The sequence below is a fragment of the Aptenodytes patagonicus genome, chromosome Z (assembly GCF_965638725.1).
Source record: "Aptenodytes patagonicus chromosome Z, bAptPat1.pri.cur, whole genome shotgun sequence".
Taxonomy (NCBI): domain Eukaryota; kingdom Metazoa; phylum Chordata; class Aves; order Sphenisciformes; family Spheniscidae; genus Aptenodytes; species Aptenodytes patagonicus.
In genome coordinates this window covers 72,595,699-72,622,409 of record NC_134982.1, presented here as the reverse complement: position 1 = coordinate 72,622,409, position 26,711 = coordinate 72,595,699, and the positions used below count along the sequence as shown (strand labels likewise).

At 46.5% G+C, this 26,711-nt stretch overlaps 1 protein-coding gene across 9 annotated transcripts in view; it reads right to left on the bottom strand.

Annotated features, from left to right (window-relative positions):
- Positions 1–26,711, bottom strand: part of TDRD7 (tudor domain containing 7) — a 68,245-nt gene that overhangs the window by 32,092 nt on the left and 9,442 nt on the right. For all 9 annotated transcript variants that reach the window (XM_076363298.1, XM_076363290.1, XM_076363289.1 and 6 more), the window contains 5 exons: positions 23,686–23,827; positions 22,002–22,215; positions 16,381–16,466; positions 13,830–14,047; positions 112–692 (listed from right to left, as the gene is read on the bottom strand). In XM_076363298.1, coding sequence (XP_076219413.1) covers positions 112–692; positions 13,830–14,047; positions 16,381–16,466; positions 22,002–22,215; positions 23,686–23,827 — 1,241 coding nt within the window. The remainder of the gene's footprint in view (positions 1–111; positions 693–13,829; positions 14,048–16,380; positions 16,467–22,001; positions 22,216–23,685; positions 23,828–26,711) is intronic.

Genomic DNA, 26,711 nt, shown 5'->3' with positions numbered 1-26,711 from the left:
CAAAGTCCTGCAACCTCCTGTTCATCTGTTCTCTTACAGCAGACCTGCACAATATGAATATGTGGATTTATAACTAAAGCAAAAAAGATAGATTCTGAAGTACAAACTTGCCTAATTAGGACCTCATTGGTGTTTTTCAGTTCTAACACCATGACGGACACAGATCCTTCCGATGGAATGATTAGAGGAGGAACAGTTATGTTCTCTGGATGCTGGTCCTTGGATTCTTCATACTGTTGTTCAGCTGTGGCCTTCACACCATCATGCCTCCGGACTTTCTCAGTGACATTCAGATTTTCATCAATGCGTCTTTGGGGTTTAGCGTAAAGGATGGCCTTTCTGGGGACTTCAGATACATAGTCCACTATACATACATCTGAGAGCAACTCTAGATTATTTAGAATGTCTTCTGGAAATTTTACTTGGTAAGTGTCTTGGTACAATTTGGGAAGTGCATTAGCCCAAAGACCACTGGAATACTTCAGCAAGATGTTAACAACTTTCTGCTTGAAGTCACTGCTAAGTGATGCAGGTGTGGTCTCCATATTTGGTTTTAACAAAGGGTCTACTTTTGAAGAAGTAACGTTCTGAGATGCCTTTTCTTGCTCTGTATCACTTTTTGCTATCGGTGGTATTTTCTTAGCAGGATAAAGAAGCCCATCCATCTGATCACCCCTGTGTACTTTCTCCACCTTGGAAAACAAAAAGTAGAGTCAATAATCAGTTGCATCTCTAAGTCTAAATCATTTTGCCAATTACATTTTTATAGCACGCATTTTATCCAGACTGTGGACATCCACAGGGAACTAAGCTTGAGGCATTTCTTGTAATGCTTCCTCCTCTGTTTTGAAGGATACCAAACACATATGACTACATCAGTACAGGGCAAGTATCTAATCTATGCAATACAACTCAGACTTGCTTCCAAAGAAGTATAGTCTCTCTTTGCCCCTAGAAGGACCAGAAGGTGATGACACACTACACAAACTTAGGTCTTTTGCACATTAACCCCCCTGATCTTCCACACGGGTAAACATATTATAAACAGAAGCTTCTCTCTCAGTTTACTGAGGGAAAGGGGATTTGATCGTGTTCAGAAACATGAGGACACCTGTCAAGCAGTGTTGTAAAGGCTATCTGCTGTCACGGTCAGGGAATTATTTTTTCTTTAAAAAAAGTTCTGAAATTAAGGAATAAATTTCTGGATCATAATAAATTTCATAATAGATTTGATTAGGCCATTTTAAACCATGCCCACAGCCTCCCTCCACACCCAGATGTTTTGCCAGTCCATATGTCTCTACCCTTTCCTAAATTCAATAATAAGCATCTCACATGGTCTGAAGTCACAATCTTGAAAGCACCATTTGATAACTGTAGAAACAAATTCACAATAAAATTCCACCTCCTAAAGCTATGCAGTTTCAACCTAGATCAACCTAACCGTAGCTTAGCAGGAATATCTATGTAGAACTGAGATAACAACAGCTCTCAGTGTTTTTACATTGGTCCCAAAGTAAGAACAACTCCTGCAATAAACAAAGTTATTAAGGTTTACATAACTCCACCTTGATGTTCATTCCTCAGAGGAAACAACTCTCATCAGTTTCCTGGGTCCACACATCACACCAAAGTCCTTTTCAGAAGCAGATCAGTGAACAAAACATTGAGTAGTTGAATTACTTGTTACTGCTCAGGGGTAGCACTTACCTTTACAATACTGATGTCCATACACATCAGAACTTTATAAACATTGCTAAAGTCATTCTTTGCTGTTCTGTCTTAGCAACATACAACGGAAGCATAACAAAGAAGACTTTAAGTATTATCTTACATAACAAGAGTAATACATGTTACTCATTATCAAGATAACAAAACAAGAACATTTAGTTACAGTACATTGAAAAAACTGTAAAAAATGGCCATTAGTGTGTCAAGAACCATATATTTTCTCCCATGTGCACCTCTTCACACTCAGCCCAAATTGCCACATGATGACCTGAATTGAGAGAGTCAGTAAAACCACCTAAGGGTTACTACACAAGTGCATTTCCACACACTTGCTGTGCATTACATTGTCTAGACTGGTGCAAAAGCAAGCTATCAAATGGTTCTTGGGAATAGGTCTTGGTCAACTTCCATGAACACTAGCACGCATGCCATCTAAAATTGACACAAAGGAAATAGTTTTCATAGCTATAAAAAAAAAAACCCCACATTAGAGAATTCTCATGCATTCATGGTGGCATGTCTGAATCCTTCTTCATCAGTGAAAACCAAAGTAGTAATATTTTCTGCAAGAATAAGACATGAGAAGGCAAACAAACCTATCAACAACCCTCAGCTCCCCAAATTCATGCAAATGAGTCCACAAGCTTTAAGACTTGAGTCTTTCCAAGTAGGCTCACTAAACTGAGGAGACATTCCCTCTTAACTGGAGGGAGGGGAAAGGTAGTGTCCTATAGACATCCATTTACTAAAGAATACGTATCTACTATAGGATAAAAGATAAACAAATCATATAAAGGACTTAAACGTACCAGTGGTACATTCACCAAGTTCTTAAGCATCTCTGCTCGTCAGCTTGATATAAGAGATGACAAAACATGTCTGGCCATGCAACCTAGAAGGACCAAAGATGTCTTCAATGATTCATGACAGGAAGAACCTACATTTGTACCCTCTGGTATCAGGAGTCTTATTGTGCCTCTTGAACCACAGGCAAAGAAAGGAGCTTGGTTAAAAAAACAACTGACCGAAAACTTATGAAAGCCCTTCAAGGGCTTTGATAGACAGTCAAGAGACCAAAGTATAGCAAGTAGCCCAGAGGAAAAATCAGGGCACACCACCTTGGCAGGTAATGACATCTTAGATACAGAGGAATTGATAAGGATGTCCCAACTGTCCATGCACAAGATTGAGGAATTTGTTTAAATGACCAGCCAAGGAAACTTTTAGCTCCAGAAAATACTTGGCATTATCAGGACAACAATCTGTTTGAGAAGGCTGTGTTGCAACGTATGGCAGTTCATCCTGGAAGAAGCTGGATGCAGAGGTCTACCTTTATGCACCCTTTCTCTTAGCTAGCTCTTTTTAACTAGTGCTGCAAGAGAGATGAATAAATCTTAGCTGACAGGACTATTAAACCTTACACACTAAAGACTGGCAGCAGACTAGAGAGAAGATCCTTAGAGACCTTTAAGCCTCTTAACTCCAATAATAGCTCTGAGGTTTTCTAGGCATTGAAGCTCTGTTTTGAAGAGACTGTAGATGCTGACTGAGCAAACCATTTAGAGACAGAAAAATGCTATTTCAGTAAGTTGTTTCAGCTTACTTCTGTATAAATAAGCTCAGGTGAACATCACTAGGCTACTATTTCTTGCATAGAAGTTAATGTTCAAGATGCAACAGACTCCTCCAGACAGTACTATGGCCAAGACACCTTTCAAGGATGCACAACACTACAGAAACTTACAATTATAAGCAAACAGCTTCACTTGTGAGCAGCACTTCAAAACAGCCAGCCACCCTTTCTTTAGCACAAATATCTCAACTTTGTTTCCAGTTGAGTTTATAGATTTGCCTGCAAGGTACTTCCCATTAGTATGGCTGGCAGGCCTGCTTTGCAAGCATAACATGCCTGCTGTCAGCTCTCCATTAGAGAGCACAAAGCAGAGTCAACAGCTGCCAAAATGTATTAGCAAAGCAACAGTAACTGAAGTCATTCTACACAGAAGAAAAACATGTTTTTCCTGGGCCTGAGTAACAGAGGGAGCTCTTAAAAATTAAAATTGGGAGCCCAAAATAATAAAGCTTCAAATAAAAAAATACTCCCAAGATAAATACTGACACTGGAACTAAGTCAAGTGGAATGCAAAAGAAGAGCAAGTCCACTCCCTTTGACATACACATATAGAGGGGATGAAGGCAGACATGCTCCTGTATGTGTTGCTAGAACAAAAGCTTTGTATATGTGTGCTTGACAAAGTGCAAGTGAACCACTACGCCAATATATATAATCAAAAGAAAGGATCTGCTTTGCGATGCCAGAACGACCAAGAAAACACTGAGTCTTGTTTAATGTGTGTACAGTGATGATCAAAGAGCAGATACACTGGCAAACTCCTAAAGCATCAATACCTTCCAGGAAGGAAGTGGAGAAAATACCTCCTTGAAATGAGAGTTTCTAGTCAGAGAAAGCGTCCTTCACTTTCAAGGTTACATTCAAAACTAGCATATGCAGCTATTTTCTGCCATTCTTCTGAAAGGTAGGGAAAGAAAACATGCAGTGGAAGTTGGCATTTAATGTCAGTGACAGTCTCATCATATGTGGCAAACAGGAAAAGTCTGGCTCCATGATTCTTGGTGTCAAACAGGTCCTCAAAGACTGCTCTAAAACACACTGATCAGAACTATCACTCTGAGTAAGAATAATTCATCAGAAATGTAATGCATGAATTCTTTCAGATCTGATTTAAATATGCAACTCAGAAGCTAGCTATCATGGCATACGTATAATAGACTGCCTACAGACACATTTTGCTGACAGGCACCTTAGACAAATGCTTTAGTGGGAAGGCAGCTCTCATCTACCTGCCTTTCCTCAATAGTACATGAAGTTCAAATCCCAGCAAGCTGGAGCTCAAAGCAGTGAGGAAGGTATTCCTGGCCTTGATCAGCAGTACCCTGCATCCACATATTTGGCTGACAGTGTCTTTTCTCTGTCAGAGGTGGCCACTACAACCCCAGGTCCCACTGTTTTTGCCAATCATTCTACAGTACAGCTCTCCCCAGGCAATGGTGAGATGCTGCTGCAACATTAATGCTCCAATCCTCCCTGCTCTTCCAAGTAGCTGCCTCTGAAAGCAACAGTTTAAGCTACGAAGCTGTTGAATATGCATGCAAAGTAACCAATTCTGGGGAAAAAAACCCCCAGACTTGTGCAATGTTCTTGAAAGGCTGAAGATCCCCACTGCACAGGGTGGTATCAGACACAGTAAAGAGCTTTTTCTTATAAGGCTGTGGAAGCCCCTTACGTCATCCAATTATAACTTATCCTTGGGATCCACTCCAGCTTTTACAGCTTCTAGTCCAATATGAAATCAATTGTTTTGCATGGTAAGCTACGATACCTAACTTCTTACCCTAAATGCTAAAAGGACACATTAAAAGGCTTGTCTTCAGCCAAACCTCATGTCAACTGGGAAGCTGGAACAGGACAGAAACAGGACTAAAGTATGTTGCCCAGAAAGGCTGTAGAGTGTCCAGTGTTAAAACATGACTGGATACAACCCTGGGCAAACTGCTCATGGTGATCCTGCTTGAGCAGGGGGCTTGCATTAGATAATCTCAAGAGGTCCCTTCCAACCTCCGTGATTCCGTGATTCTGTGAAATGTTTATGCAATGTTAGAAGAACTGGCTCAGTTCTGAATTTCAATTTAATTTCAGTTACCAGGATGTAAGAACTACCTTCAAAAATTGCAGGCCTCTTATAATACTAGGGAAGGCAAAATCATTTTGAAAGGTTTCCGATTTAATAGCCTTTTCAGCCACTAACCCTGACAGGTATGTCAGTTTCATTAAGAGGGCCCAGAAAAGATCAGTTATGATATTCAGACGGGCAATGACAGTAATATATTTTGGTGGATTCTTCATGGCAAATACAGAAGATACTTTCAGCCCTTCAACTGAAGTGAAAATTTTCAGATGCTACAATGACTCTGAAACCTTTCTATTTTGGTAGTCATTACTTCTGTACTTAACTGAAATATTAAAATACAAGTCATACTGGGCAGATTTTTGTATTATCTGTTGTGGTTAGACTAAAGGATCCTTATTGCCAAGATATCCTTTGTTCAGGTTCAGCTAGCGCTCAGGGCTGGAGTGGTAAGCTCTGCAAAGTTCAGGAGTGTCTTTAGGTTGCCCCCTTCTGCCCATTCTCCTTGCCCGCCCACTTCATTACCATGCACATCACAGTGAAGATAATTATTTTCCACAGTTCCTCATGCTTTGAGACTCTGACTTCTGAAAACACACAGTTACAAGTGAAACTCTGATGCAATAAGCCAGCTGAACCAATCTAACAACAACTCCATACTGCTGAGGGCTGCCCTTACTCCTCACATCCTTCTGCCAGCACTGAGGACCAGAAGACACCTTTGTCAACAGTTCTTTTTGGCTGCACCAATTTTCACCTCATAATGCAGTAATGTCTTCCTAACGGGTCAGAGAAATGCAAGACTTAACACACAAGGAGTTGCAAGGATATGTGAAGCAGGAACAAGGAAGGATGCTGTCAAATGGAGTCTGACTTCATTTGGTGGCTCATCATGTCATCTAACCACTCATCAGTAAGACTGAGCTTCAGGAACATTGAGTTATAGCCTGTTCTAGCACTGTGTTTGAACAGCAAAGTTATTCTGGATCTTGTGTCCTCAACTGGCTCACTTCCACACGTTCTATGACACCATCTTCTCAGTGAGGCTGATACCAACTGTATTTTGCCCTGTACTGTACTATATACAACACATCTAGTTAAATTTTAGGCAGAACATGTCTTCTGTTCACTGAACTCCATTCTAAATAGCTAGTGGCTCTGTGTCTAGTACTGAGATACCTACTAAAGCAAACTGTCAGACCAAACACTGATTCCTTCAACGAGCATGGCAAAAGAAAGCTAACTATCATAATGCTAGAGCTCATCTGCAGAGGACAGTTCATAGAACTTGTGTAAAACTGTGCAAATTTTCATTCATACATACTACCAGCCACGATAGCCCGCTCCATTGTCTCCTCCATGTGCAAAGTACGTTCCAGCTCATAAGAACACACTATCTATTATGTATAATTAGAGCTGAATTTTTCATTGTCTCAAGCCCATTTCTCTGTTTGGAATGATGACTTTTGATTCACACAGCTTAATGGTGGTATAGAAATTCCTTCCTTAAGAGTAAAAACCTGACAGAACCAAAGTTGCTCAAGGAATACAGCTGGTTACTATGGCAATCCTCCTCTTCTCTGAGCGGACCTCTTTAATTCACTCTGAACACTACAGTAAAAACTCAGCTGCCAAATGTAGTAGTACGTAGTATCCAGTTTGTTAAGAGAGGGATACCACCCAGGAACAAAGAAACAGAATTCAGAAAACAACAGCCCTAATCCTGTTTCTGTCAGTCTGTTTACCAGCTGATCCTGCCATTTTCCTAAGCCTTTAGTTGCACTTTCTGCAAACAGTCACAACTTTTATAAAATGTAAAAGATGAAGAATATTCTGAGAACCAGATATTGTTAAAAAAAAAATTAAACAAAATGTCCTACCTGTCAACTAGGCAACATACGCAAGTCCCATTCTTGTCTAAAAATATCTTCTACCTTCTTGTTTGTAATGACAAACTTCAACTTGCAATGACTACCTAAAAAAAAAAAACCCCAAACCAACCACAAACACCCAAAACCCGCCAAACAAAAACGATGTGAATTTTCCCCTTCTTTTCTTTGATTTTTTCCAATTATGCATCTTCAAGAAGACAGCCAGCCTTTGGGGCCTGCCCAGCACCATCCCAGACATCCAAGAGATGAAACGAAGAACACTAAGCTTTCCTTTACTGTGTAAAACCTCCTCCTCAGAATAAATAGCCAGGCAAATGTTCTCCAGCCTGAGGAGCATTTTTCACACAGTATCAGCCAATACAATACCAAAGTGTTTAAGCGCACTAAAGAATATACTCAGCTATTACATATTCTTTAGCCATATGCTTATTAAAAAGCAGTAAGACAACTGACTGAAGAATGGTAGATTACTGGAGATGAAACTGGCCTCTGACGACAACAGATTAATGGTTAAACTGATAGGTAGACAGGGCCAGTAGGATGTTTTACGAAAAAGAATATCTTTGTTCTAGAACTGCTGAAAAGCAAGTATATCTCTTCCAGCACAACTGGAATTCCCAAATTCAGAATGGTAGTGTTATTTTTCTACCAGCTCCTGAAGAAACCAGATAGAAAGACTAAGGCAGCCATTACTACAAGAAAACTCTAGAAGCAAGTCTAGAAGCATGCATCCCTTCTTTCTGCCAATTAAAAGGTGGCTGCCTACTATTCGTTCTTTCTTCTGCAAGAATGAATTTGGGAAGACAAGTGGAGAAAAAGATGATAAAAGACAGCTTCACCTGACAAACAACACAGGGGACTGACATATTTTGTCAACGTCTCAGGTTGATGTATGAACATGAATAAAGGCCACTACCAGAAAGAAGCCAGCACCAAGGCTGACTGAAAAGTATCAGCTGTGGAATAATTACATACAGGCAGGTTAAATCAGTGTGTTAGAAGAGCTGTACTGGGTCAGAACAAAGATGTTCCTAGCCTGACATCCTCTTTGACAGCAGCAGGTGCCTAGGAAAAAGCACAGGGGATAGTACAAATGCAGTGATGCCTCTTCCTCCTATTTTGGATACTCCATAGTTCAGACACTATCAGTTAGTGACAGTTTCTTTGGAATGAAGTAGTTAATGACGACTGAGGCCAGGGATCATCCATTCATCAGTGAACATATTCAGTTGCTTTTGAATTCAAGACTATGATCATTCCCCATTTACCTTCTCCAGGTCTCTTATTATTTTATAGCCGGTATCTCCATCTCTCCCCACCTCAATCATCTAACTTAACTGTTGCTTGTACAGAATCCATTACTTATCTTTATCCGTCACCCTTCTGAATCACCCTTTCACCCTGCTTGATCTCTCAGCTTTTTTGTGTATCTTCTGGGTGGAGATGGGAGGAGCACATCTGATTTTGACATGTGCTTACACAACATGTTTCCCCAGTGGTACAGTGTTTGCTATTTTGTTCTCTATTCATAAGAATAGAGACCAGATTGTCTTTTCAGGGAAGTCTGCTGCGTCCCTGGGGCACAAATTAGAGATGTCACCAGACAACTGAATAGCTTAATACAGCTTTTGGACTATTATCCACTCCTCCTTTTTCATGTGGGTCCTAACGATGTTGCAACAAAAAGTCTAAGGTCAATGAAAAGAGATTTCAGGGCCCTGGGAAGAATGCTAAAAAATTCAGGAGCACAGGTAGTATTTTCCTCAATCCTCCCAGTAGTAGGGAGAGACTTCAGAAGAAGCAGACGAGCCCAAGATACAAATACCTGGCTCTAGGACTGGTGCCTCCACCAAAACTTTGGGGTTTATAACCATTGAAGAACCTTTGAGGCACAAGGTATGCTGGGGCCTGACAGGATCCATCTGTCCCGATGGGGAAATGGATCTTTGGTCATAAGCTGGTGGGACTGATTGAGAGGGTTTTAAACTAGAATCACTGGGGGAAGGGGCTGCCAACAGGAGAGCTAAAGGTAAGCCAAGAGTTGGCATGGCATCACCTGAGGGTGGCAATGCTAGCGGGAACATTTATGCTGCTCCTGGGAGCATGGAGGACTCAGGAGCCTATCTGAAATGCTCGTACACCCATGCATGCAGTATGAAAAACAAACAGGATGAACTGGAAGCATTGGTCAGTTCCCAGAGCTATGATGTCACTGGTATTAGCAAGACTTGGTGGAATGAGTTGCATGACTGGAGTGCTGTTCAGGAGGGATAGGCAGGGCAGGCCAGGTGGAAGAGTTGCATCGTACGTAAGGGAGAGATTTGACTGTACAGCCCTTACACTTAGTGATGATGTGGTTGAGAGCCTCTGGGTGAGGATTAGGGGGATGGAAAACAAAGGAGATGTCACAGTGGGTGTCTACTACCAATCGCCCAGCCAAGATGATAGCACTGATCGGTTATTCCACAGGCAATTAGGAGAAATCTCTGGATCAGTAGCCCTCGTCCTTGTGGGAGATTTCAACTTCCCAGACATCAACTGGGAATACCATACTGCTGTGATGAGCAAGTCTGGGAAATTCTTGAAGTTTGTGGAAGGTAACTTCTTGTCACAAGTACTCAGTGCGCCAACTAGGAAAGATGCCCTCCCAGACTTGTTATTTGTGAATAGAGAAGGACTGTGTCAGGGGAGGTTCAGACTTGACATTAGGAAGCATTTCTTTACCGAGAGGGTGGTCAAACATGGGAACAGGCTTCCTAGAGAGGTGGTCGATGCCCCATGCCTGTCAGTGTTTAAGAGGCATTTGGACAATGCCCTTAATGACATGCTTTAACTTTTGGTCAGCCCTGAAGTAGTCAGCCAGTTGGACTAGATGATTGCTGATAGGTCCCTTCCAACTGAAATATTATTTTCTATTATCTTCAAGTGCTTCTTATCATTTGCATTTTTTCCTACTGAGCCAACATTTTCATGAAGTTATTATAAATGCCAAGATCTCTTTGCCCAAGCTTAACTGTCCATACAGAAAAAACACTTTTTTAATGTAATGAGAGTCTTTCCTGTCCATTGCTGTAGTTAAGTCTCAGTTGCAATTTTATCGGCCAGCAACCTGGTATTAGGAAGTTCCACACTTCTTCAGAGAGCCCTGGTCTTTATAACCCTGAACAACCCTGTATTATTAGCCAGCTCAACTTGTATTTGCACCCTTTACCATCTCACTTATTACAATCCTGACCAGCCTGTGTCCAAGTGTCCCCCCTGTGGAATCCCACCATGACTTCCTGCCTTTCTGAAGATCAACCATTTCAGCCTTGATACATTTCCAATCTTTTAACCAGTTCCACATCCATGCAAGGACCTTCCCTAATGTCCTAGGACTGCCTAATTCTCTAAAAGCTTTTGGAAAAGAACCCTGGAAATTCAAGTAAACGTTCTGAGAAAAGATGTAGGAATTTAGTCTTCTCTTGAATTGCCATATCTGAATCGCCATCTCCTGAATTACTCACAGAGTTCAAGTAACTGAGGAGAGCTGAGCATGTGCAAGGAAAAAGTTTTTTAAACATACCACTACCAAAAGTAAATTTATTACTACTTTTGGGTTGTGACTTCTAAAAAAAGAAAAACACCAAACCCAGTAAAACTTGTTTGTTTACAAATCTGCATCCTTCTCACTCTCATACCCGTGCTATAACGTTCTCTCCCCCTCAGGGAGAATCCCAAGGATTCAACGCTGAGCCCGAACACAGCAGAGCTGCATAACTTTGGCTCAGAATTAAAAAAAAAATTGCTAAGTTGTGAGAAAAATCTGTAGAAAGATGAGAAATGAGACAGCGGTAGGATAGCTAAAATGGGGATCACTAACTGCTCAAAGATGCATGACAAAGTAGTTCATCAAACAGAAAGCTGTAAGATTCTGATATAAAAAAAATGAAGGTGGGAGCGTCACCACCAGTCATCACTTTTTTCAAAGCACCAGTCTTGCTGGAGATAGAAGCAGACAATTCAGCAATACTGCAGATCTGACCAACAGAGCTGCTGAAGCAGACTCTTCTCCTGACTGAAGCCTGGCTGGACAACAAAGACTTTTTGGGTATTATATAAGGGTGGTGAGCATATCTGTTCTCAGCCCAATTGCTCATTAAGGCTTGCCTATAATCTGTGAGTGCTAGCCACTACATAATTACTTTGTACTTTTGCATTTAGCTGTGCAAAATACATTGCTACAAGCAAGATCTCAAGCAAGCTAACCTAAAGAAGGGAGGTAACAGACCAATGGAGAACAAGGTCCACCTCAATCCTTTGTAGTAGGTCCTCTTGCCTGAAAGGTGAAGACTGAAAACAAGATCGTCAACCTGCAACTTACAGTAATTTTTGGAGACTTCAGCTCACTAGATAGGAAAAGTTTCCATTACTGGTGGTTATAACCTAAACACAGAAATGATCATTTCTCAGAAGTAAAAAATTAAATTCCTTCCTTTCAGAGAAAAGTTTAGGGATGTGAGTTACTCAGAAGTGACACTGTCCACAGCAGAGTCCTTAATGATGAGCTTGGAGATGCTGAAAGCGTATTAGAAAGTTTATTGCCTGCTGGTTTGTAACTAAGCTACTACTGATCAGTATGCATTCAGTAAGAGTATGTGCTGTCTCTTTAAGAAGGTACTGAGAGAAACACCAGGCATTTTTTCTGTTCTGAGGCTGGCAGACACTCCCAGTGTAAGTACCCAACAAGGCAGAAGTAATTCAGAAATTAGTCATGGAAGCATCTTACTGACACTGAAGAGTACAGTCTGCCCTCTGGCATTTCAAAGGATCTACAGAGCTGAACACCTGCAGACGAGTTGTTTGAACCAGGAATAAACACTGATTATATTTAAGAGATGTATGGTAGCCTTCATATGAGAAGGCCTGGGGCCCAGTTCACACTTCTCCATGCCAGAGCCATGACTATGGTTTACAGAAGTCAGTAAACTGAGACGGGCTTTAGAGGCTCATTAACAGTTCTCTACAATAAGAGAGACAACTTTATAGTTCTTGTGCCAAGACAACTCGATAGTTCTGATTGCTGTTGTACTGTGCCTGCTGTATTACAATGTTTCCACAGATTTAATGACTGCTTATTTACACTGAAATGTAAAGCATTATTTGCTTGCTAGAAAGAAGAGATAGCCCCAACAGAAACAAGCAAATGGACAATGAACACAGACCAAAGATCCTGGATGAACAGTAACATTTTGTCTGGAACATTAGCTAAGAAAAAGACTAAAATTTGCTGCATGAATTAAGTAACTCAAAACGTAACAGCTTGCTCTATGGATAACACAGAAACCAATCGTCAAGCATCAAAACAAATTGCTGCTGTCCGCATATGTTACTGATGTCTGTAGTAAGATGTCACAAATGCATTTTATATATGTGTTAGAATACCATACACACATGCAAATGGTGTTATTCCTGAAGAGCAATTATTTAATCTCAGTGAAATTTTTTTTTTGGCATTTAAAGTTATTAACAAGAAAATACTTAGCAGTATGTACATGAAAAGTCACTTCAAGCAGACAGATATTCTCATTACTTCAATACCCTTCTGGTGCCACACTTTGACAGATGTTGATGAAGTTGAAAGCGTTCATTGATATGACTGGCCTGCTAAAGTAAAGCTAAACAAAGCCTTGATGCAAAGTTGCATTATACCCTAAATAAACCATGAGTGCAGAAGAAGGGATAAAAGCACGGCAATTGAAGACCCTTAACCCAGTGGTGATGGCAACTCACACGGCAGACCTGTAAGTGGAGGCTCAGCCTGACACCAGCACCTAATACGAAGGACAAAGACGCCCCTGGTGATCAAGAGGTAACAGACATCGGGGCCGGGGGGCAGGAAGGGACTGAGCTGTAATCTCTCCCCCCAACATTATCACACTTCACTTTCATCTATTATTGTATCATAAGCCTAACTTACACAACAAAATTCCATAACCTTAAGATGTGAGAAAGACCGGTGGAAAAGTCTATAGAAAGATAATAACTACAGATATACTGTTCACACAGGATTTGCTGGTAGCTTATAGATTTAAGAGGAGATAAACCCACTAACAAGGAAAAGCATAAAATGCAACGGAGAAAAAAGAAAAAACATGGCATGGACAGCAAGTGTCATCAGCTGCTGTTCGGGTTGTCAGTGTTGGAGTCAGTTAAAGGTGGCAACTCAGCAACCCAGAGCACTTGCTCCAAGAGGCCACAGAGGCTCACCTTTCTTCCTAAAACAATGCTAGTCCGGCCAACAGTGATTTTTTGGGTGTTGTTTTGAAGGGCATTGTTACAATTTGGGGGGGGGCGGGAGGGAGAGTGTTGTTCTTTCTTCTTTTTTCTTTTTTTTCCCCCCTTCACTGCTACAGAGCATGAAAGGAAACACAGGACTACATAAAATAACATTTGGCAAATGAACACTCAAATCTGTAGGGTACTGGCATCTTCCACAAAAATGACATTCAATACTTACTGTGCACACATGAGGCCAGTTCTCAAGCTGACGGAGCACTGCTGTGCTAAGCTCCTCCCAGTACATTTCCCGGTAGATCTGTGGCATCTTTGACACCCAGACGCCACTGCTGCACTTGCTCAGAATCTCCTTAATGCGACTTTGAACTTCATTGACATGAGCAGCAGAAGGGCCAGAGGCAACAGTATGTGTCTCCGCAATGGATGTATTCAAGTTATCTGTTAAACAAAAACACAGCCTTGAAGTAAACATAGCCTTAGCAGCAGAAAGACAGATGATTACCTACCTACTTAAAAATTAAACATGGGAGCTGCCAGCATAACACCAACTCTAAAATGCGGCTCTCTTGCCAGCATGGCTGTTTCAGTCACTTTCTATTGGAAAGAGCCATGGAAACCTCAGACATTTAGTCATTGACCTGAAGCTGAATTTTCAAATCACTGTAGTTATTTTCATAAGTTTTGAAATGTTTCTTCTGAAGGGATCTTGGAAGAGGTTACAGAACCCTCAGCCATGCTGTTGCTGTGAGGCTGTACTGAGGCAGTGTCCCAAGAGGGACACAAGATAATTTCTTTATGAGTACAAACACAACAAAGATAAGCAAAACACCCAAGCATGTCCTTCTAAATTCAGACAGATGTACAAAACAGACCAATGATTTGCCTTTCACTCTAAGATATGTCCCAAGGAAAAGTCTGAACACTGCACCCAGCCTTTCTGTGCTACTGCATCCAAGGAAGCCCTCCAGCGGAGCAAAGAGACAGCAACTGTCCAGCTACTTTGGACAGTTTCATACATTGTGTGCAAGACCAAGGCAGTCACTATCCCAGTTGGAGGTTCACATCACTAGCTTGCCTGCTCCCTCATCTCTACTCCTCTCCTCCCTTTGGAGGCGTGTATTTGCTACCAGACCAGGAGCTTCACAAATCAGCCTGACAGGTCTCAAATAAAGCAACCATCATTTGACAAGCCCATCAACTGCACAACTGCTGGAAGCCAGACACACAGAAGGGTATTTTCTGGATAGCTAGGTTAGTGTGCTGCTTGCTCCTGAAAGCCTGGATTTCACTCTCCTATACCAGATCCCTACCCTGTCAGTGAAGTTAAGCATACTCCTCCTGTTTCCAAGCTACACACACCAGCTTCGTGAGTGGCTTTGACACTTACTACACAAGGATTTTCCTAGAAAGTGGAAATGGATGTTGTCTACCTAGACTTTAGTAAAGCCTTTGACACTGTTTCCCACAGCATTATCCTGGAGAAAATGGCTGCTCACAGCTTGGATGGGTGTACTCTTTGCTGGGTAAAAAACTGGCTGGACGGCTGGGCCCAAAAAGTTGTGGTGAATGGAGTTAAATCCAGTTGGCGGCTGGTCGCAAGTGGTGTTCCCCAGGGCCTGGTACTGGGGCCAGTTCTGTTTAATACCTTTATCAATGGTCTGGACAAGGGGATTGAGTACACCCTGTCAGTTTGCAGATGACAACAAGTTGGGCAGGAGTGTTGATCCACTTGATGTTAGGAAGGCTCTACAGAGAGATCCGGGCAGGCTGGATCAATGGGCCAAGGCCAACTTATGAGGTTCAGTAAGGCCAAGTGCCAGGTCCTGCACCTGGGTCACAACAACCCCATGCAGCGCTACAGGCTTGGGGAAGAGTGGCTGGAAAGCTGCCCGGCGGAAAAGGACCTCGGGGTGCTGGTTGACAGGTGGCTGAACATGAGCCGGCAGTGTGCCCAGGCGGCCAAGAAGGCCAATGGCATCCTGGCCTGTATCAGAAATAGTGTGGCCAGCAGGAGTAGGGAAGTGATCGTGCCCCTGTACTCGGCACTGGTGAGGCCGCACCTCGAATACTGTGTTCAGTTTTGGGCCCCTCACTACAAGAAAGACATTGAGGTACTGGAGTGCATCCAAAGAAGAGCAATGGAGCTGGTGAAGGGTCTAGAGCACAAGTCTTATGAGGAGCAGCTGAGGGAACTGAGGTTGTTTAGCCTGCAGAAAAGGAGGCTGAGGGGAGACCTTACTGCTCTCTACAACTACCTGCAAGGAGGTTGTAGCGAGGTGGGTGTCGGTCTCTTCTCCCAAGTAACAAGTGATAGGATGAGAGGAAACGGCGTCAAGTTGCGCCAGGGAAGGTTTAGGTTGGATATTAGGAAAAATTTATTCATTGAAAGGGTTGTCAAGTGTTGGAACAGGCTGCCCAGGGTAGTGGTTGAGTCACCATCCCTGGAGGTATTTAAAAGTCGTGCAGACGTGGTGCTTAGGGACATGGTTTAGTGGTGGACTTGGCAATGTCAGGTTAACAGTTGGACTTGATGATCTTAAAGGTCTTTCCCAACCTAAACAATTCTATGATTCTAAGACAGAGAGGCAGACAAGTAAACACACACATTTCCCCAGCACCATGAAATCAGAGTGAGAAGGTTCACTCACAGAACTTGGTTTCTCACCCAAACCTATCTTCATTCAAAACAAGTACTAAGATGGATTTTTCTTAAGATGACACCCAATCTAACGTGAGTAGTTGACAAAAATTTTCTTAATGGGCAAACATACCATTTGAATCTATGGAAGAACTTCTGGACAGGTGAACTTGCAACTCCTTTTGAAACCGTGGTGGGACAGTTAGTCTCTTCTCAGACCTAAAATTGAAAAGAAAATTGCTTTAAATCATTCCCCTGGCTCTGAATAGCATTCCATTTGCTTACAAGACCTACACATAAAATAAAATGTATTTCACATACTTCTAGCAACCCTGCTGCACAAGATCAGTACTCACAGTGTCCTGGCTTGGAAGACAACCTGATCAGCAGTGACAAGACAGATCAACAGGTGGTTTCTAGTTTTTTCTTATTATCCCAATTATTGTGAGAAACAAAACACACAGTAAAAAGACATTAGCAAAAGGAAAGCACCTAGGCCTAATAACACAGTTGATGGTCTTACATTTGATACATTCACCCTATTTGGTCTTTTATCTGGATGGCGTCTCAGTCTTGCTGTTGAACATGATTATGCTCACCTTCTTAGTAGCCACGTCAGTCTCCTGAAAGTATTTAGCTTCAGAAGTCAGGGGAACACCTAAAACTACACAGGAACCCAAGGTCTTTTTGTGGATGCTGTTGCTACAATATTTAACAGATTCTTCTCTGAAGTGCTCTCCCACAGAAAGGACACAAATGTCATGCTTGCAGGTGTTCTTCTGAGGTCCCTCAGAGAGCAGGAGCTTATACTGAGAACACATGCAGTACAATGAGCTCCTGATAATGAAGAGGTCACAGCAGTGTGTAGCTCACTAAGACTGTTTTGGAAACAATCAGCTGTGGAATAATTACATACACTGCAAGCAAAAGGGAACAAGAGTTGGAGAAAAGAGTTAAAAGACCAGAACCAAGCACCTTGCAAAGACACATATGCAAGGAAGAACTGCAGTGGAGAAGTCAGGGTGGCAAATGCACCAAAACAGTTCTCCACAGAAGCATGGCAGGTTGCTGTGAACACCAGGCATCTCCAGACCACAGCAGCCACCGCACATGCACTGAACAGGCTCTGCAGATGGTCTCTGCCCAAGGGGCCAGTAAGGAGACTGACCACCTCTGGAGATCACGGACACTCTGGAGGAAACCACAAACTTCACCAGCCGCAGAAACACCAAGGGGGATTTTCCCAGCTTCACCTGGGCTCTCAGAAGGTAGGATAGGGGTCAAGTATGATGCTGATGCTAGTAGCAACAGGAAGTTGAGACTAGCACAGTATTAAGGTAGCCCTATGTGCCTTCACACCGACCTTTAATCAGAGCAGATCCACAAATCAGAAAGAGGCCTCCCATGTTCACACCTCTTCCAAGCAGCATCTTACAAGATTTAACATGAACTTGTCTCCCTTGCTTTTTTGCTGTCCCTATAAGATGAAACTACTGCTCCTCCATCAGTGGTGGGGTGTCACCTGTACCAAAAATAATACTTCTGTTCTGGGTCACATTCCACAGCATTAGCAGTGAGGACAGCCACTGCCCAGCACAGCATTTTCCAAAGCAGGAGAGGCATGTCCAGAAGTGCTGAGCAGCACATCAACTACAAGCACATTTGTAAAACACAAGTGGGACGAGACTCAAAAAGTACGAAGGCAAAGTCACCCACACGAAATTCAAACACACATTCACACCTTGCACTTATTGGGTATCTGAAAAGACTTTTCCAACACTCCACCTGCATCATAGGAAAACCCTCTACCTTCTGGGCACAGCTCAGATCCCCACACAAAGCAGCAGCACAGTCTCTTCTTTGAAGGTGTGCTGTGACTGGCCATGCAGACCCTACAAGAAACCCAGGATCCCACCTCTCTATACGTATATTTACCAGTATGGACAACTCCAAGCTGGACAGACACCCAAGGAAAAAAGTCCCCTTAAGGGAAGCAGACTCAAAAGAGACTACCACCATTGCTAGGCAGCAAGCAAAACAATCCCATGAGCTAGCCACATGGGTAATGGACACTCTCCTGCTACTGCTGCCTCCCAGTAGGAATCCATAGCTGTGTTCTAGTCTTCAGTGCCACACACCATTTCTACCACCTTAAGCCACAGATCAGGTGACATGGATGACATGAGTGCAGGGTAAGCCAGCAGGAACTGCAGCAAGGTTTCAGTGAGGAAGAGGGCAGATGTTCCCTGCTTGACCCATGCCATCTGGAACACCTTGGAAAGGAACCTGAAACAGGGGACTGATGATTCCCTTATGTTGCATGTGAAAGCAAATTAGATTTGGGACCCTCTCAGTATTAAGAGACTTCATGTGGTATCTTCCTGTGCTTCCTGCTGTGGTTCAACAGCTTGCCACGGAACAAAGTGGTGCTAACATCAGCTCTGAGCCCAGTTATCATCAGTTTCGAGCCCTGCAATCAGACAAGGATGCTGTGATGTGCTGCTTGCTCGACCAGACCGTGGTGTTCTTACCTCTCCAAAGATGGGATGGAACACAACCAGACAGTGGCAGGGCCAACACACTTCTCCCCAGCATGCAGGTATGGACAACTCAGCTGCCTGCAAGGCCTCATGCTCCTCAGTCGCTAGAAACTGCTCCCAGCAAGAGGCCTCCTAGCCACATCAGCAGCGTGACCAGCCATGCAGCCCAGCCAAGCCCCCATGCGCAGCTATATCCGAGCAGCCAGCTACGTTTCACTCCCGCAGACCACTGTCTCAGAGTGAAGGGAAGGCATGCCCTTCCCTGCCTATAGCCTTACCTTGGTAAGGCCCACGCCATCCAGTTCTGCTCTTTGGCCCTTGGACAGTGCTATCTCAGCAGCAGGGCCAGGTGGCGGCCAGCAGCGAATGCTGCCTGCTGGTCCAAGCAAGGGGATCACCAAGCATCTCAACCTGTTCTCATCCATGCCGTTGCTTTCCAAATTCAAGGACCTCTGCAGTTAGCCTTATAAGCAAGGTCTCTCCCACCTTCTGTGGGTTTGCAAGTCTGCAGCAACATGCTCATGACATGAACTTACCAAGTAATTGCTGCTATAAAGACAGCCTCTCAGACCCTGCAACAGTGTCTGTAAGAAGGCCTGGGAGGGCAGCAGGAAACAACCTGGAACAACTGCAGCTACCTTCAGCACGTCTCCCTTGTCATCTGGGTGTGACAGAATGGGGAGCAGAAAGAGTCTGTTCCCCTTCCACTCAAGACTGTGCAGCGGCAAGCCCCAGAAGCTGTGGTCATGAAAATCTCTCAGCAAAACACCACATAGCGCTAGAGGTGGGACACAGACTTTGGCAGCCCCAAGGGAACTGTCATTTGCAGCCTCACTGTGCGGCTTCATTACACAATGCTGGGTGGAGCACCAAGACCAGTCAGCACCCAGAGAAAGCCTGTCACTAGAAGGACATCCTGCCAAGGCAAGTAACACAGATCTGCCAGAGCAGCACAGATGCTCAAATGAGAAGGAGAAATCAAAGACCCTTAAGGGCAACCCTGAGAGCACGGACGTGCTTTGCTATGACTTTGGTAAATGGAGGGGCAGGGGGTCAGGGCAGGTGTCAGAAAATAAACCCAGAGAAACTGCACATGGACAGCGCCTCATCCCAGACAGGGAAATGGGGCAGGGACAAGCATTGTCACCTTCAAGATTTCTCTCAGCCAACCTGTGCTGTGAATGCTCAGCCACTCTCACAGGCACGGGCTGGCATGCCAGGCCTCATGGCACTCTGCACAGGGGCACGGTGGTGGACAGTGGTGGCACGACCCCAAGCCAGACACCATGGGCCTTGCCTTGGAGGGAGGTGGGGAGCAAAGCCCTCAACAGCCCGAGGGCCGGGCCCCTGGGTGCACAGGCACAAGGAAGTTGGTGGGGCAAGGGCCTGCATGGTCTGAAGACTTGGTCCCACCGTGCTTGGCTCAAGAGGGACCTGAGGTGGAAGGACCTGCAGAACAAATCTCTCCTGCACAGCTGGACAGCTTGGCCCTTCTCTCCTCTGCTGCAGCAGCCTCCTCGACAAAACGGGGAGCAGAGCTGCTGACACGTTTCTCCACTGCGGCTCCACCCAGCTCGCTCAGGAGCAGAACAACAGGGGTTAGCTCAGTCCACACTCATGTCGTTAGGAGCTGTGGTGCAGACAGAGGCCCATCTGGAGTCTCCCTGCTCCTGCTGGGGCCCCGGCCACACTCCCCTCACCTGCCGCATGCAGCACGGCTCTCTTCCCTGGCCTCTACCTCCAAACCCTCCACTCCTCACACGGCCGCTGCCAGCTCCTCCGGCTTCCTCGCCGCTCCTGCCACCGCTCTCCCTCGCTCACCTCAGCTTCACAGCCTCTGGCTCCTGCCGCCATCACCACCCGCCTCTTAATTCCTCCAAATTTCTGCCTGGGCACCTCCAAACAGCTGCTGCTACGGCCACGGCCCAACTGCCCACGGACACAAGGAGTGTCTCCTGCCCTCGGGAGGAGCCCTGCCGCAGACCAAAGCCCCAGCAGATCCACCCGGCAGCCCCAAGGCTGCCTCCCCCTCCCCGGGGCACCGGCCCACTCCACCAGCACAGCGGGGAACTTCCCAAAAAGCACGACCAGCAGAGCACTGCCATAGCGAAGAGCCCTTTGCGGAGCAGCAGGAAGGTTACGAGGCAGTGCTATCAGCCGTCAGTAAAACGCTACGTGCTCAGGCACAAAAGCTGAAGCGGCTGCTGCTCTCACAAGCGCTCTGAGCACATCCTCATCTCCCCCGCTGGCACCCAGACCCCTGACGCACACGGGACTCACGCAGGCGAGTGGGGCAGGACGCGCCTGCTTTCTGTGGGTCTTCCAGAAAGAGCAGGCACCACGGCAGGATTACAGGATTAAGCTGTCACTCTGCTCTGTGCCCTTCACAGCTACGCCGCCGTGGAAGCGGCACACCGCTGCCGTTTCCATTCAATGCAAGGCTGACTTCTAACCCATCCTGGTGACCTGCAGAGGATTACCGCCACAATCCCAGCTCCAGCGGACTTAGCGCAGCCACAATGAGAGAACAGCAAACACTTTCTCGCCACCATCAGCTGATGGCCCAGGGCAGCCGAAAACAACACAGAAAGAGAAATGATGGGGCAGCAGTTGGGTAAGCCGCCTGGATTAGAGAGGCTCAAAGTGGGCTGAAAACCAGCATGTACCGCTAACCCAGCAAAACTGCAGCTCCAGCCCTCGTCTCAGTTCACCCAAACACGGTCGAGCAGCTGCTGGGTGCGAGCACGCCGAGAAGGGCCACAAACACTAATGCTGCAACGGAGAAGTCAGGCAAGAGGTAAAGAGCAGCCACCTGCAGACAGCCATGACCCTGAACACGCAGCATCGCCTGTCACCTACACACAAACCTCCTCCTGCTTTCTATCGCGCTGGCCGCAACAGCTCTCTCCTGGGCCTGGGAAACAGCGACATCCCCACACACCCTTGGTGTGACACCTTTGGCCAGATTTCTCCCCAGAAGGCATGGGAGCAGGCCAAGAGCATGGGGTAACTGCGGCAGCATCCAAAAAGGCAAAGGGTCACCCGTCTCCCTCCTGGGTACCAACCCACATTCAAACTTCATCTTCTGCAAGGGCGGGAGCCTGGACTCCCACGTCCCAAAACGCACTGCTGGCACGGCAGCATCCAAGGGCCCACCACACTTCATTTCACCTCGCTCACGCGCGCGCACACACACACACGTGCACACACTGACCTGTTTACCACAGTGACGTGCCTCTGCATGGGAATTTCTTTAGATGGTCCACTCCCAGCGGCTGGAGGCAAGGCAGACCGGGCACTCTCCACAGTGGGTTTCACCACTCCACACGCCACTCCTCTGCCTCGTGGCGGGCGAGGAACAGGCCTCTTGCTGCCTTCTTCTGGCATGCTCAAAGGCCTGGGCTGTCGCAAAGTTCCTTTGGGCTTTCCTAAAGAGTTTGCAGACGTAGCCATGAGTAGCGCTCTCCTCCACCCAACCCAAAGAGACTCCAAGCGCAGCAGGTAACTCCCTCCAGGGAGTCCACATGTTCCAAAAGACAGTTAAGAAGGGTGCTCCCAGCCACAGTCATGGGTCTCTCTGCTATGGCATCGTGGCTCGCACCCAAGGACTCACAAACCACAATCTCCACTGCCGCGCTGCAGCAGGCAAAGAAACAGGAGACCCGTCTCTCCTTACACTCTCAGAAAAGCCATACACCTGCAAAGTGCCACAACAGGTCACGTCTCAGGTGGGACCCGTGGTCAGGCTGCCCTTTACCTCCCAACGGCAGCAGCCGCTCCCAGAGGTGTGGCACGTGCAGCCTAACCCCACCTCCTCGGCCACCTCCTGCACCGCTGCCCAAAGGGTTTCTGCTGCTCTACCCTGGCTTGCAAGCACCCTCCTCCCAAACTCCCACCACACAGCAGAGGTTACCAATTAACACCTGCAGAGGAACACGCCACACTGGCCTTCAGGCCACGCTGGGATAAACAAGCTCTTGGTCACTTCGCTGTTTACTTGCTGGCTGTACCACACCACTTTTGGCGGGCTCAAACACTTCCAAGGGGTACTGCCACGCAAGACAGCGAACCAACGTGCATTTACCATCGTTGTCATTTAACTGGGATATGAGTCACCGCTTCAGCTTCCCAACTAGAGGGTAGACTGTTGGCGTGGTCGCAGGAGAGCAAGAAGCAGCAAACCCTTCGTTACAGACAAGAACAGGGGAATACAAACAAACTGCAAGACCCACTGTTTCTCCAAGCTGCCAACTCGCAAGCAGATGGGCCTTGCCTGGGTCGGACCCTGGGATACCCCACTGACAGCAACGCAACAGCAGCTCATCAGTGAGGGAAAGCTGGCCCACAGGCTCTGGGAAAACACTGCTGCAGCAGCTTATGCAAAAAGGCACAGAGGTACAGAGAGCAGCCCCTGGGCATCAGCAATGTCGTAGCACCAGGGCACTTGCAGCAGCAACAGGAGCTGCTCAAACAGCCACAGATGATGCTGCAAGGGGCTCCTTCTCACTGCGAGGGCATGGCTCATCCCTGCCACTCCACAATGAGCCGAGCTCAGCCTCAAGGAATGAGCAGGCTCACTGACACACTTCTCGCCTGCATCTCAACCACGTTTCTCACAGAAGCACAGGCAGGTCGAAGTGAAGCCAAGCATCCTCCAAGAACTTTTTTTTCCAAGATCATTCACATCTCACGTACGCGCTCGAGAAGGGCTTCCTCACTGCCCATGGCTTGCGAGCACAAGCACCCTTGTCAACAACACTCCCCGCTCCCAGGAACTCTTCACCGGGACCACGCAGCTCGTGGCCATTAGTCACACACCCTCACGGCCGAGACTTCTGCTCCAGCAGCTGCACAGTTCTTTCACAAAGGCAGGCCCTCCACAGCTGCCTGGGGCTTACCTGCTAACGTGACTGGAGACGTGTTCTTCAGCCTCATCTGGCAGTTCACTTGCCGTCCCATTTTCCTCTTGGAACTCCTCTGCCGGGCCACCAGTTGAGCAATTGGCACAGTCTCGTTGCAAGCAACAGCGTGGCAAACGACCTTGTTGGAGTAGGAAGGGGACAGGGGGGAAAACAGTCAGTGAGGCCCAAGCTCATCCACAGCCCTCAGAAGGACTTGCAACCATTTCCATGCCTGTAACTGCTGGGTCATGCAGGCCCGCAGGCAGTTCAGCAAAGGCGTCAGCAGCAGACACCAACCTTGGAGACCTCCCTCTCCTTTCGCAGCGCACCTCAGAAATCAGCAAAGCAGACAGCCAGAGCCTCTCCATCGCCTTCCCACGTTAGGTCGGGCCCCACCGGGGAACAGCCTGGTTTCTCACTCCCATCCTACAGGCTGACCATCTCGCTTTACAACACTGGGAAGACACAGGTTTCCAGCCTGCCCTCGCTCCTCCTGCCAAGGCTCGCCAGGGACTCTCGCACCACCCTGACCCTACGGAGCCGGGCTGCCTTTGCCCTGCTTACCAAAGAAACAGCACGGCCATCCTGGTTGCACAGACCACCCTGCAGGCACCGGACTGGCCCCCAGCAACAGCCCGGCCACCTCCCTGGCCTCCCTAACGGCCTCTTGCCTCGACCTCCCCTTGCCACGCCTCAGCAATGCTGCTACAGGCCATCCCTTGAACGGATGCAGGAACCCCGCTTTGGCAAGCCCCCAAACCACATGTCTAGCATGCACTTTGCCTCACAGAGTAGATGCAAGCCCAGACTTTTGGGCCATTCGACTGCTAACAGCCTGCAAAGGCAGCTGGACGAGTACTCCTCTGGGGCTCAAGGACACAGGCAGCCACGCAAAAACCCCCGAGTGAAAAATGGGAGTTTGTGGTCCCAGGGGCTCTCTCTATGGGTCTCAGCCATGTTCGGTGGTGGTGGTGATGCAGGCTAAAAAAGGGGCCCGCAGGCACAGCACTGCTACACTCATAACCATGGCCCCCAACAAGCACAGGGGCTGACAATTCAGCACAGGAGCGAGGCAGGAGAAACTCAGGGACTTGGGCAGCACCTCTGAAATTTAGCAAACAGCAGCTCCAGAAAGGAACCTTTCTCACAAGCAAGGCAGAGCAACCAAAGCAGAAGAACCGAGTGCCAAGACAAAAAAAGCAAGCCATTGCTAAGCAGTAATGGCTTGCTCGAGAGCTCTCCTCAGTCCCTCAGGCTGACCCAAACAGCCCCGTGAAATACGAGCAAGGGATGACAACACTAGGAACAAGGCAACGCTCTTGGCCCCCAGCAGTGCACTCCAGCTCGTCCTTCCCCTCCTCTTCCTCCTCCACTGCACACCCAGCATCTGCACCGGGCCGGCTCAACATACGGCCATTGGAGGGAGGGCCTCTCCTTCTGAGGGGCAGCTCTCCCATCCGAGGAGTTCCTGCTTGGAAATCAGACAGCACACCTGCTGCGCAGTCAACACCTATGCAAAAAGCGTACCAGCAGCCTCATCACTGCAGTGGTTAAATGCAAGGAATCACAGAAAAATTGAGACTGAAACACATCTCTATAAACTGTCTCATACAGCATCTCTGCTCAGAGCAGCATTAACTAGACCTAGTTGCTCAGGTTATTGTCCAGTTGGGGGTGGAATATCTCCAAGGATGGAGACTTCTGAACCCCTCTGGACAGCCTGTTCCAGTATTTAGCCACCCTCACTGTAAAAAAGTGGGGTTTTTTAATTTGTAAATGGAATTACCTGTATTTCACTTTGCTGCTGTTGTCTCTTGTCTGTTCACTGGATACCACTGAGAACTGGTGATGGAGCCTAGCTCCATGTTTTTTTACTCCCTCCAACAGGTATTAATACATATGGATAAGATCCCTCTGAGCTTTCTCTTCTCCAGAATGAACAGTCCCAGCTCTCTGAGCCCTCCATCAAAGATGTTCCAGTCCTTTCATCCATCTTCACAGCCATTCACTGAACTTGCTTCAGTGTGTCCATGTCTCCTGTTCTGCGGAACATGGGACTGGACACAGGTTCCCAGATGTGGTCTCACTAGGGCTGAGTACAGGGCAATAACCACCTCCGTCAGTGTGATGGCAACACTCTTCCTAATGCAACCCAGTGCTGTTGGTCTCCTTTGCTGCAGTGGCACATTGCTGCTCGCTGTGAACTTCATGTCCACCAGAACCCCCAGGAATTTCTCTGCCAAGCTACTTTCCAGCTGGTCAGCCCCCAGACTGTACAGGTGCATGGGGTTATTCTTCCCCAGGTGCAGGACTTGGCACTTCCCCACACTGAACTTCATAGGGTTCCTGTCGTTCCATTTCTCCAGCTTGCTGAGGTCCCCCTGAATGGCAGCACATCCATCTGCTCTATCAGTCCCTTCTATCGTCTACAGACTTGCTGAGGATGATCTCTGTCCCATCATCTAGGTTATTCATGAACATGTTAGACAGCATTTCCCCAGCATCGGCTCCTGAGGCACGCCACTGATGACTAGTCTCCCAATGGGTTTTGTGCCAGTTATGGGAAAGACTGTCAAAAGCATTACTAAAATTCAGATAAACTACATCCAATGCTCTCCCCTCATCCACCCAACCAGTCATCTCATTTTGGAAGTGTATCAGTTTGGCCACATACGATTTTCACTTCATAAATCCATACTTGCTCCTACTTGCCCTCTTGTCTTTCACATGGCTGGAACAGCTTTCCAGGATTAGTTGCTCAATCACCTTCCCAGAGATCGAGGTCAGGCTGATCAGCCTGCGGTTCCTCAGATCTTCCTTCCCACCCTTCCTGAAGGTACAGCTGATACTTGCTTTCTTCCAGTCCTCAGGAACCTCCCACAAACCACCACGACCTTTCCAAGATAATCGGGAGTGGTCTTGCAACATCAGCCAGCTCCCTCAGCACCCGTGGGTGCATTGCAATAGACCCATGGACTTGTGCACGTCCAGTTTGTTTAAACGTTCCCTAGCCTAATCCTCCC